Raw genomic sequence first — 13,206 nt, forward strand, 5'->3', positions numbered from 1 at the left:
ATCACATGATCACACTGACAGAACCACAGGCACATAGACACAGGCAACAGAGCATGCACAATGTCGGCACTAGTACAGTGTATATCCACCTTTCGCAGCAATGCAGGCTGCTATTCTCCCATGGAGACGATCGTAGAGATGCTGGATGTAGTCCTGTGGAACGGCTTGCCATGCCATTTCCACCTGGCGCCTCAGTTGGACCAGCGTTCGTGCTGGACGTGCAGACCGCGTGAGACAACGCTTCATCCAGTCCCAAACATGCTCAATGGGGGACAGATCCGGAGATCTTGCTGGCCAGGGTAGTTGACTTACACCTTCTAGAGCACGTTGGGTGGCACGGGATACATGCGGAGGTGCATTGTCCTGTTGGAACAGCAAGTTCCCTTGCCGGTCTAGGAATGGTAGAACGATGGGTTCGATGACGGTTTGGATGTACCGTGCACTATTCAGTGTCCCCTCGACGATCACCAGTGGTGTACGGCCAGTGTAGGAGATCGCTCCCCACACCATGATGCCGGGTGTTGGCCCTGTGTGCCTTGGTCGTATGCAGTCCTGATTGTGGCGCTCACCTGCACGGCGCCAAACACGCATACGACCATCATTGGCACCAAGGCAGAAGCGACTCTCATCACTGAAGACGACACGTCTCCATTCGTCCCTCCATTCACGCCTGTCGCGACACCACTGGAGGCGGGCTGCACGATGTTGGGGCGTGAGCGGAAGACGGCCTAACGGTGTGCGGGACCGTAGCCCAGCTTCATGGAGACGGTTGCGAATGGTCCTCGCCGATACCCCAGGAGCAACAGTGTCCCTAATTTTGCTGGGAAGTGGCGGTGCGGTCCCCTACGGCACTGCGTAGGATCCTACGGTCTTGGCGTGCATCCGTGCGTCGCTGCGGCCCGGTCCCAGGTCGACGGGCACGTGCACCTTCCGCCGACCACTGGCGACAACATCGATGTACTGTGGAGACCTCACGCCCCACGTGTTGAGCAATTCGGCGGTACGTCCACCCGGCCTCCCGCATGCCCACTATACCCCCTCGCTCAAAGTCCGTCAACTGCACATACGGTTCACGTCCACGCTGTCGCGGCATGCTACCAGTGTTAAAGACTGCGATGGAGCTCCGTATGCCACGGCAAACTGGCTGACACTGACGGCGGCGGTGCACAAATGCTGCGCAGCTAGCGCCATTCGACGGCCAACACCGCGATTCCTGGTGTGTCCGCTGTGCCGTGCGTGTGATTATTGCTTGTACAGCCCTCTCGCAGTGTCCGGAGCAAGTATGGTGGGTCTGACACACCGGTGTCAATGTGTTCTTCTTTCCATTTCCAGGAGTGTAGTCATTAATGTGGACTAAACTGGCAATATCCCAAATATTTCAAATGGCTCTGAGCACTATGCGACTTAACTTCTGAGGTCATCAGTCGCCTAGAACTTAGAACTAATTAAACCTAACTAACGTAAGGACATCACACACATCCATGCCCGAGGCAGGATTCGAACCTGCGACCGTAGCGCCAAATGTCTACTAACTGCGATTTATCACTTCTTATTGTGTTAATAGTAGGATTTTTATTGTATACTACCAGTGGGTATCCCGTGTTTTTTGTTCGCCTTGTTTACTTGTTCTCATATACTCTGATTGTAAATCTTATTTTATGTCGAATTAGTCCTTTATTAATTCTATGTTACATATTACCAGGACACAACTTGTTATATCCTAGCCAGTAATGCCACCCGAGCCCGCTGCCAAAAGGTTGGCAGCATCAAAGTCCGGACGCCGTCCGCATAAGCAGCGCCAGCGAGACAGGAAATCGCCGCAAGTCTGCGCGCGCCACCGCTGGCTTCTGGTTTCTTAAGCGCTGGAGTCGCGAGCGCTAGGACAGTTCTGTATTCGCCGCTCAGTTGTATACTCGCCACCGAATTGTGTACTTGCTAGTCAGTTGTGTGTTCATCGCAGCAGAGTTGTTGTTTGTCGTCAGCCGACGCTGACCTAGCCGCTCCGACTCGAACTAGACAGATTTCTGTAGACACGGAGTTCACTACTGTGTTGCTGTATCTTCGTTAATAAAGATAAGTACCGACTTTTATTTAATCAGAGTGTTTGGGTTTTGATCTTTCTGTTCACTGTTCCAGCGGACCGGTCGGACCGCTATTAAAAGTGTGGCGGTGACTTCGTAAGCCGTTTCTACAGCGAATTGCTTGTCGCTACGAACGCCGCCACAAAACAACTTACATAGTGTCTACCATATGAAATCTCAAAACGAATTGCAATATAACAATTCCTGCGATTAGCTGGCTGTACAGACAAGTTCTGAAAGCCAATAAATAATTTCTAGCGTTGTATTCGGTTCACACTTGATTTACCAATCCGTGACCACTCGTAACTATAAAATACATTTCGATTCTGTATATTGTGACGCAGAAGATCAGAAGTATGGTATTTGTTTCTTTATTTCTCGTTTAACATCCCGTGTATATCTAACGTCTCTTTTCAGATGTAAGTGTGTAACGGAGTGCACTACCGAGAAAGGCTTTACTTGTATCGTCTAGTACAGATTAACAACTGAAGATTTGTTTAACTCTCCTGCTGAGATAGGACTGTTGCTGTGAAGCATGAAACAGTATCTCACCTGTAGGCTGGTAAGATTCACTTCGACGAAGACATCCTTCACCTTGAGATGGTCTCCTTCTGGTGTGACGATCACGAAACCCGTGGCATTCAGGTCTTTAACAGTTATGCTGTAAGTAAAGAAATTAATATCAATATACGCTTTCAATTGTTAATACTAAGTATGTACGCTACGCAGGTATATTGAAAGAAAAGAATAATTCAAATATGTTTCAGACTAATTGCCAGTGTAGGAATAGTTCAAAGAACAAAGATGAGTTCAGAGCAACAGGTTGGAATAAATGACTATGTTGAGGCTGGGAACCATAGCTGACCTGTGCTCGAATGTCGCGGAATCCAGAAGCTCACTAGTGCGAAAAATTTCTGCTACATGCATTACTTGGATTACGTGATACAGCTACCTGCATTATTTTTGTTAAGCGTGACCAGTAGCAATTTTTTATTGAATCTACAAAGCCTCCATTACTCTAGCAAGACACAATAGATAAATCGGAAAAAATTGCTACTAGTTATTATTTGCTGTTTAATGTTGTATTTAGTAAGTTCGTAAGTGATTGGAATTACTCGTTCAGCAATTCCACCAGTGGAAAAATGCTCCTATCGGAGCGCAAAAAATGCGAGTAGACTGATCAGCCAGGACATTACGATCATAGACCTATTATCTGTTTAAACCGGTCCAGGCGAAAGCAGCGTAACCTGACAAGGAATGACACACACACGGATTCTAGTATCAGTTCGCGTTCTGCCCGCGTGTGCAATGTGGAAGGCGGGCGACGTGCCTGAGTTTGATCGAGGGCAGATTGTGATGGCCCGGACGAGCACTTCGAAAACTGTACGGCTTGTCGGGTGTTCGAGGAATGCTGTGGTGAGGGTCTTCAACACGTGGCAAAACTGAGGTGAAACCACGTCTCGACGTCGTGGGGTTAGGCGTCCACCCTTCATTACCGATGTCGGACGTCGTAGGCTGGGCAGACTGGTAAAACAAGACAGGCGGCGAACTGTGGCGGAACTAACATCGGACTTTAATGGCGGCCAGAATACAAGCGTATCTGAACACACGGAGCACCGAACACTCCTAACGATGGGTCACCGCAGCCGACGATCTACGCATGCGCCAGCACATCGGCAGTTACGATTGAAATGGGCAACGTGACCATCGGTACTGGACGTTGGGGCAGTGGCAGAGCGTTGCATGATCTGATGAACCGCGATACCTTCTTCATCATGCCGATGGCAAAGCGCGAATCCGTCGTCTTCCAGGGGAACAGCTCCTTGATACCTGTACTGCGGGACGAATACGAGCTGGCGACGGCTCCATTATGCTCCGTGGGACATTCACATGAGCATCCTTGGATGCAGTGGAGCTCGTTCAAGGCACCATGACGGCCAAGGAGTATCGTACACTGGTTGCAGACCACGTACACCCCTTCATGACGATCACATTTCCCAACTGCCGTGGCATTTTTCATCAAGATAATGCGGCATGTCGCAAGGCCAGGAGTGTGATGGAGTGGTTCGGGGAATGCATTGGCGAGTTCCAGTTGACATGGTGGGCTTCAACTCGCCAGTTCTAATCTGACCGATCACATCTGTGATGCGTTTGAACATGGCGTCAGAGCTCGTCGCCTCTTTCCCAGAACTAATGGGAATTGGGTGACTTGTGTGTGCAGATGTGATGCCAACTCCTTCCAGTGACCTAAAAAAGCAGCATCGCTTCCATGCCACAGGGCGCCGCCGCTGTTATCCGTCCCAAAGGTGGACACACCGGCTATTGGGTAGGTGGTCATAGCGTCCTGGCCTATCAATGTGTGTTCCTGTTTGTTTAAAGGACTCTGACTGAAAAATGGGGTACCAGCTGCCTCATTGTACCTTCCTCAGCTCCTTTGAAAAATTTACCGAAAGGTTCGGAATGCGAACATATTCGCGCTTTTTTTAACATGCAGCTCACCTCAAACTCCAACAAGCTACCCTAACTGTAACTCACTCTCACCCACTGGTCCATCGCTGTATGTCGCTCATACTCATCCACTCCCAGTTGCTCTTTTCCAGTCACTCATTAAGCCCAACTCATTGTCACTTTCTCTTTGTGTCTTGTAAGTAGGCTGTTAAGGTTTTTTTATTGGTAACGCCACGTAGCGCTCTGTATGAAAATCACTGGCTGTGCTGTGTGCAGTCTGTGGCTGATTTGCATTGTTGTTGGCTATTGTAGTGCTGGGCAGTTGGCTGTTAAACAGCGCGTAGCGTTGCGCAGTTGGAGGTGAGCCGCCAGCAGTGGTGGATGTGGGGAGAGAAATGGCGGAGTTTTGAGAGAGGATGATCTGGACGTGTGACCATCAGAGACAGTAAATTTGTAAGACTGGATGCCATGAACTGCTATATATATATATATTATGACTTTTGAACACTATTAAGGTAAATACATTGTTTGTTCTCTATCAAAATCTTTCATTTGCTAACTATGCCTATCAGTAGTTAGTGCCTTCAGTAGTTTGAATCTTTTATTTAGCTGGCTGTAGTGGCGCTCGCTGTGTTGCAGTAGTTCGAGTAACGAAGATTTTTGTGAGGTAAGTGATTTGTGAAAGGTATAGGTTAATGTTAGTCAGGGCCATTCCTTTGTAGGGATTATTGAAAGTCAGATTACGTTGCGCTAAAGATATTGTGTGTCAGTTTAGTGTTGATCAGAACAGATAAAGAGCGAAATGTCTGAGTTCATTCAGTCCTGCTCAGCTGTTTGAAAATCAAATAAAGTGAGAGGTTTATCAGAACAGTAATTCATTAATTTTTTTAAGGGGACGTTTCAGTCTCTCTGTCATTGTCTCCTGTGTCACAGCCACAGTCCCCATCTTTCTGTCCTCCTACTACTACAGTCTCCTCTCACTGTTGTTGTTTCACTCTTGTTCTCTCTTACTACTAATACCTTCACCCTTTTCCTAGCACTGTTCTGTCACTGTGAATTATGTTCCCCTGTCACTGTGTCCTCCCTTTCTCACACACTGCCATTCTCTTTGTCACATACTGCCATTGTCTCCTTCGTCTTTCTACAACACAATGTCTTCTCTTTCAGCATAAAAACGCGCGAATATGATCGCATGCCAAAATTTGTGGGAAAATTTTTAAAGGTTCTGAGGAACGGAGAATGAGGCAGCGGGGACCCCAATTTTCGGTCAGAGTCTTTTAAATAAACAGGAATTTATTCGCAATTCTTGTGCTCCAATAGAAGCATTTTTTTCTGCTGGTTCCCCCTTTTCTTCCGTTTGCAGCAAGGCATGTAACTCATATGAAAAGAAATGTATAGGTATGTTTAATTCTGAGTTTATACACTCCTGGAAATTGAAATAAGAACACCGTGAATTCATTGTCCCAGGAAGGGGAAACGTTATTGACACATTCCTGGGGTCAGATACATCACATGATCACACTGACAGAACCACAGGCACATAGACACAGGCAACAGAGCATGCACAATGTCGGCACTAGTATAGTGTATATCCACCTTTCGCAGCAATGCAGGCTGCTATTCTCCCATGGAGACGATCGTAGAGATGCTGGATGTAGTCCTGTGGAACGGCTTGCCATGCCATTTCCACCTGGCGCCTCAGTTGGACCAGCGTTCGTGCTGGACGTGCAGACCGCGTGAGACGACGCTTCATCCAGTCCCAAACATGCTCAATAGGGGACAGATCCGGAGATCTTGCTGGCCAGGGTAGTTGACTTACACCTTCTAGAGCACGTTGGGTGGCACGGGATACATGCGGAGGTGCATTGTCCTGTTGGAACAGCAAGTTCCCTTGCCGGTCTAGGAATGGTAGAACGATGGGTTCGATGACGGTTTGGATGTACTGTGCACTATTCAGTGTCCCCTCGACGATCACCAGTGGTGTACGGCCAGTGTAGGAGATCGCTCCCCACACCATGATGCCGGGTGTTGGCCCTGTGTGCCTCGGTCGTATGCAGTCCTGATTGTGGCGCTCACCTGCATGGCGCCAAACACGCATACGACCATCATTGGCACCAAGGCAGAAGCGACTCTCATCGCTGAAGACGACACGTCTCCATTCGTCCCTCCATTCACGCCTGTCGCGACACCACTGGAGGCGGGCTGCACGATGTTGGGGCGTGAGCGGAAGACGGCCTAACGGTGTGCGGGACCGTAGCTCAGCTTCATGGAGACGGTTGCGAATGGTCCTCGCCGATACCCCAGGAGCAACAGTGTCCCTAATTTGCTGGGAAGTGGCGGTGCGGTCCCCTACGGCACTGCGTAGGATCCTACGGTCTTGGCGTGCATCCGTGCGTCGCTGCGGTCCGGTCCCAGGTCGACGGGCACGTGCACCTTCCGCCGACCACTGGCGACAACATCGATGTACTGTGGAGACCTCGCGCCCCACGTGTTGAGCAATTCGGCGGTACGTCCACCCGGGCTCCCGCATGCCCACTATACGCCCTGGCTCAAAGTCCGTCAACTGCACATACGGTTCACGTCCACGCTGTCGCGGCATGCTACCAGTGTTAAAGACTGCGATGGAGCTCCGTATGCCACGGCAAACTGGCTGACACTGACGGCGGCGGTGCACAAATGCTGCGCAGCTAGCGCCATTCGACGGCCAACACCGCGGTTTCTGGTGTGTCCGCTGTGCCGTGCGTGTGAACATTGCTTGTACAGCCCTCTCGCAGTGTCCGGAGCAAGTATGGTGGGTCTGACACACCGGTGTCAATGTGTTCTTTTTTCCATTTCCAGGAGTGTATGTTATACGTAAGTCTGCATATTATATTACTTTCGATGTAAGCGTCTTACCTGTGTTGGTGTAACTACCACAAGTGTCTGATTTGATATCAGCTTTTGTATCATTTGATCCTGCCAGGAAGGACAGTATTGAGAGAATAGCCGCAACAGTCGGAGCAGCTGTGCGGGTCGCTACCAGTGAGGACTGTAAAAGCCGAGAGAGATAGGGGAGTGGCGCTAGTACGATACAAGAGCATCAGCCGATTGTGTGGTGCTTCTTCGATACTGCGTCAAATGCGCGAATCTCGTCATGTACATCGATAGCAACTTGTCAAAACAATGACATACATTCTCATGATACCTAAGGTATCATATGACAACTGTCCTTGCTGCATGTCTCAATAAGCATTCTTATATCTTCTTTCTTCCTTTTCTGCAATAAGAATCTATTGTTATATAGGTTGACTCTTACACAGAAGATTACAGTAGCCAGCCACTTTTTACAATGCTATTTATTTGTTTAAACAGCGACGTTGCCGGTTTCGAACCGATACGTTCATCTTCAGACGGCTAGTTCACGTTTTACATTACATTTCGTGTTTTTTTTTTTTCCCACCCGACGAAACTTCCTTGGGGTGGCGATGCCCTACAACCAAAACAAGATGAGAGGCAACGTCTTTTTAATTGCAATTGTGCCTCACAACGATTTTAAGTGAAGCAAAAAAATTATTATTATTAAATGGGAGATGTTTCGGTTACTTACATCACTTAAAATCGTGTTAATGTTTTCATATGTTCCTTTCTTCGCCCATTTGGCGGAGAATCTCTTCAATCTTTACCTTATTAGTACAACTAATTCTCTAAACTCTTCTGCAGCACCGTTCCAGTTTTCATACAGTTCATGATTCAGCACCATACAATGGTGTGCTCCAAATGTACATTCTCAGAAGTTTCTTTCACAAATTAAGGCTTTCGTTTGATACCTGTAGATTTCTCTCCGCCTGGAATGACCTACTTGCTTGTGCTAGTCTGCTCTTTACATTCTCTTTGCTTCGTCCGTCAAGGGGTATTTTCCACTATCAGTAATTTTGATGTTTGGTTTGGCTATTCTCATGTCCGCTACTTCTTAACCTATTACTTTTTTCTGGTTTACGCTCAATCCATGTTCTGTTCTCCTTAGACTGTTCATTGCATTCGATACAATTATTTTTCACTTTCGCAGAGGATAGCAATGTCATCGACGAATCTTAGCATTGACATCCTGTCAAACTGGATTTAAATGCCACTCTGGAAACTTCCTTTTATTACTTTCATTGCTTCTTCGTTGTACAGATCGAACAGTAGGGGCGGAAGATTACACACCTGTCTTACACCCTTTTTAATCCGAACACTTCATTCTTGGTCTCCCAGTATTATTGTTCCCTCTTGCTTCTTGTACGTATTGTACACAGCCCGTCTTACCCTATACTTTACTACTATTTTTCTCAGAATTCCAAACATCTTGCACCCATTTTACATTGTTGTCCGCTTTTTCCATGTCGTCGAAGCTTACGAACATGTTTTGTTTGTGCGGAGTTTTCATGCCTATCTTCCCTTGCTGTCTTCGGAACAGTGTGGCTGATATTTTTCCGAAAGGTCTCACAGATTCTACCTGCCAAGTTGAGTAGTCGTTCTGATGCCGCTTCGTCCAATGGTTTTGCATTAACTGAAAAAGTTGTGATTTTAGGAATGGCAAGAATTCCACAAGAGATTCAGAAGCCGTTTGCTCCCATGCCGCAATGAGTGCACTATTGTAGTCATGCCCATGATGGTCACACCTCATTCTGATACCGATGTTGGACGTCGATTCCGAACGGACTGAAGGTTTAATCAGAAGACAATTCTATTTTGCACTTTAGCTGTATTATTATTGCAGTCACTTATTTCATACCCTTAGCTGATTTCGGCGATGTTCTATTTCCAAGAGCTTACTCCTACTTTCGCCAAGGCGGAAAATGGATTTGTCTTTGGTAAATTTGTAGCTTTTGCAAATGACACGAAGAAAACTTATCGACAGTTTAATCATGTGATAGCCTTGTGTGATGGCATCTCCACAAAATTCGATAAGTATCAAACTGATGCTGCATAGTGTAACACTTTCAATTTTCGCCAGTGTATTAATAACCTATTTTTGCTCATAATACATCTACATCTACATGATTACTCTGCAATTCACATTTAAGTGCTTGGCAGAGGGTTGATCGAACCACAATCATACTATCTCTCTCCAATTCCACTCCCGAACAGCGCGCGGGAAAAACGAACACCTAAACCTTTCTGTTCGAGCTCTGATTTCTCTTATTTTATTTTGATGATCATTCCTACCTATGTAGGTCGGGCTTAACAAAATATTTTCGCATTCGAAAGAGAAAACTGGTGACTGAAATTTCATAAATAGATCTCGTCGCGACGAAAAACGTCTTTGCTTTAATGACTTCCATCCCAACTCGCGTATCATATTTGCCACACTTTCTCCCCTATTACGTGTAAATACAAAACGAGCTGCCCTTTTTTGCACTCTTTCGATGTCCTCCGTCAATCCCACCTGGTAAGTATCCCACACCGCGCAGCAATATTCTAACAGAGGACGAACGAGTGTAGTGTAAGCTGTCTCTTTAGTGGACTTGTTGCATCTTCTAAGTGTCCTGCCAACCTTTGGCTGGCCTTCCCCACAATATTATCTATGTGGTCTTTCCAACTGAAGTTGTTCGTAATTTTAACACCCAGGTACTTAGTTAAATTGACAGCCTTGAGAATTGTACTATTTATCGAGTAATCGAATTCCAACGTATTTCTTTTGGAACTCATGTGGATCACCTCACACATTTCGTTATTTAGCGTCAACTGCCACCTACCACACCATACAGCAATCTTTTCTAAATCGCTTTGCAACTGATACTGGTCTTCGATGACCTTACTAGACGGTAAATTACAGCATCATCTGCGAACAACATAAGAGAATTGCTCAGATTTTCACCCAGCTCATTTATATAGATCAGGAACAGCAGAGGTCCCAGGACGCTTCTCTGGGGAACACCTGATATCACTTCAGTTTTACTCGATGATTTGCCGTATATTACTACGAACTGCGACCTTCCTGACAGGAAATCACGAATCCAGTCGCACAACTGAGACGATACCCCATAGGCCCGCAGCTTGATTAGGAGTCGCTTGTGAGGAACGGTGTCAAAAGCTTACCGGAAATCTAGAAATACGGAATCAACTTGGGATCCCCTGTCGACAGCGGCCATTACTTCGTGCGAATAAAGAACTAGCTGCGTTGCACAAGAACGATGTTTTCTGAAACCATGCTGATTACGTATCAATAGATCGTTCCCTTCGAGGTGATTCATAATGTTTGAATACAGTATATGCTCCAAAACCGACGTCAATAATATAGGTCTGTAGTTAGATGGATTACGCCTACTACCCTTCTTAAACACTGGTGCGATCTGCGCAAGTTTCGAATCTGTAGGTACAGATCTATCGGTGAGCGAGCGGTTGTATATGATTGCTAAGTAGGGAGCTATTGTATCAGCGTAATCTGAAAGGAACCTATTCGGTATAATGTACAAGACATAATGCATTCTTGCCGTTCATCACACCTGGGGATTTTCGTGTTCTCGACTGGCGACTTACTTGAAGGGCCCTTCGCCGAAGGCGTGGATCGAGTTGGCGAAGGTGCCATTCATGCGGTAGTTGCCGGTGGCCGAGACCGACGGGAAGAGCAGCTCGAAGTCCACCCTGGAGGACAGGGGCCGCAGCCGCAGCTGGCGAGCGCGCATGTCCGAGATGCCGACCACCGTCACGTTCCAGGCCTCACCTCTCACCCTGCAAAACAAGCCTAGTCACACAAACAGCAACCACAACTACACCTGCTATTTATGCTGCTGTTTTCTTTGGCACCCGCTGTCTGGCGGGTCATGAGTTCTACAGCATACAGCCTCAAACTGAAAGTTTGATGTGTTAGTAGCGGGTTGTGACACTTTTTGGCACTGAATTTTTGGAGTATTTCTTCGCCTCCCTCACCTCTCTGATATAGGCCATTTTCCCAACATATAAAATAGGGACAAACTCAAAAACTACTGACAAACTCAAACTCTTCAGAGTTTTCCCGCCTCTATGACAGCCTCACAGCTGTAAGCTTGAGACAGCTGACCTCCTTGGTCGGCGTGGAAGCTTGCGAACTTTGTGATGTACGCGGACTGCTGTCGGAACCTCTCTGCTACGCAGGGACACTCCAGGGTGCTTATTCAAATAAAGAGAGTTGTTCCTCTCCTGTTCCTACTCCACAGCACATAGTTTTCAACTTAGGACAAGTCCAGTCTTGAGTTTCAAACTTAGGGTGTGTTGTTAAAAAATGGCTCAAATGGCCCTGAGCACTATGGGACTCAACTTCTGAGGTCATCAGTCCCCTAGGACTTAGAACTACTTAAACCTAACTAACCTAAGGACATCACACACATCCATGACTGAGGCAGAATTGGAACCTGTGACCGTAGTGGTCGCGCGGTTCCAGACTGTAGCGCCCAGAACCGCTCGGCCACTCAGGCCGGCTTCGGGTGTGTTCTTTATTTCTGTAAATTTACAAGGTTGATGACTGAACAACAAAGGAAAGGTAACAATGACGATGCCAGTAAGAGTCTCCCAATTGAGGCAAACAAAAGTTCACTTCTAATTTTCCACAAAGGTTCGTGGCAACACACACACACTAGTAAAAGTCCAATTCAGAGACAAAGATGTAATCTTCAGCAGTCGAAGTCCACGAGGTCGGCATCCGGAGTGAACTGGTTCTAGCCCCTAAATAGCTGTCTCCAGCCAATCAGGTTTTGGCGTAGTGATACTTCCTGCAGGCGGTGGCTCGAGCTCCCCCTGCAGGAAGTAGTGCTCTGAATGTCTGTTTCCATTATCTTGTATGTAAATTGCCAGTGTTTACCATGGTGCTTTTGGTACGCCTTGGACATAGACAATCCAGTCCTCTGTGGTGTAATATGGGTTGCCGGCCCTCAGGGTCTACCTTTGCTCTGGCATAACATACCTCCCCCCTTTGAAAAGTACCAATATAACCCGGTGCCATAGGCTGATCTGTAGATAAGTCCTCCTAAAGGAGGCGGTGAAACCCGGCCACCAGAGAGTCGGGCGCCACCTTCCACACGAGGCGGCTGGAGCGCCGAAGCAGTGGCGGTTGCGAGGCGACGTCGGGCTGGGCAACAGGCATGGGGACGTCCCCATCGTCCAACAGGGCCCGGAAGTGGGTTCAGGGGAAGGTCCTGGAGCTGCCCCGGGTCTGGAGGAGGCGGCACGGGACTAGCAGCCAGCGTCTGCTGGCTATCTCCAGGAAGATCATCCACCAACTGAGGAGGGGCCATCAACACAGACCCCTAGGAAGGGGCTGGTGATGGGAGAGAGAGAGGAGCCGCCATTTTGGGCTGCGGCTGCTCGAGGAAACGAGGACGCAGTTGGTTGCAGTGACGCGAAACCACCCTGTCGTCCAGGCGTACATTGAACAGTTGTCGATCATGGGGCTAGATAACAACCCCCGGAAGCCAGCTGGGCTGGGGCCTGAAACCGCGAGCCCACACCTTGGAAGGTGAGAGCTGTTTAAAATGTGATTTCAGAAGAGTGGGAGACATTTAAATACACAAACTGCTCTGCTTTTAAAGTTGAGGCAAGAGAACTGTAATTTTGTAGATAACCGAAGGATTTTTTGAATTTATGGCCAGGATAGGATTTCAAACATAGAACACTTGACAACCATACAGGCTGTTCCAGTATCCACCAGGTACACCATCTTGCATTCTATACTTAGGATTAG

At 47.5% G+C, this 13,206-nt stretch overlaps 1 protein-coding gene across 1 annotated transcript in view; it reads right to left on the reverse strand.

Moving 5' to 3' along the window:
* The window catches only part of LOC124595597, a 147,692-nt gene that overhangs the window by 21,124 nt on the left and 113,362 nt on the right, over positions 1 to 13,206 (reverse strand). The window contains exons 4-5 of the mRNA XM_047134398.1: positions 11,031 to 11,222; positions 2,634 to 2,742 (exon numbers count right to left, since the gene is read on the reverse strand). Coding sequence (XP_046990354.1) covers positions 2,634 to 2,742; positions 11,031 to 11,222 — 301 coding nt within the window. The remainder of the gene's footprint in view (positions 1 to 2,633; positions 2,743 to 11,030; positions 11,223 to 13,206) is intronic.

Source organism: Schistocerca americana, chromosome 2, assembly GCF_021461395.2.
Source record: "Schistocerca americana isolate TAMUIC-IGC-003095 chromosome 2, iqSchAmer2.1, whole genome shotgun sequence".
Classification (NCBI taxonomy): domain Eukaryota; kingdom Metazoa; phylum Arthropoda; class Insecta; order Orthoptera; family Acrididae; genus Schistocerca; species Schistocerca americana.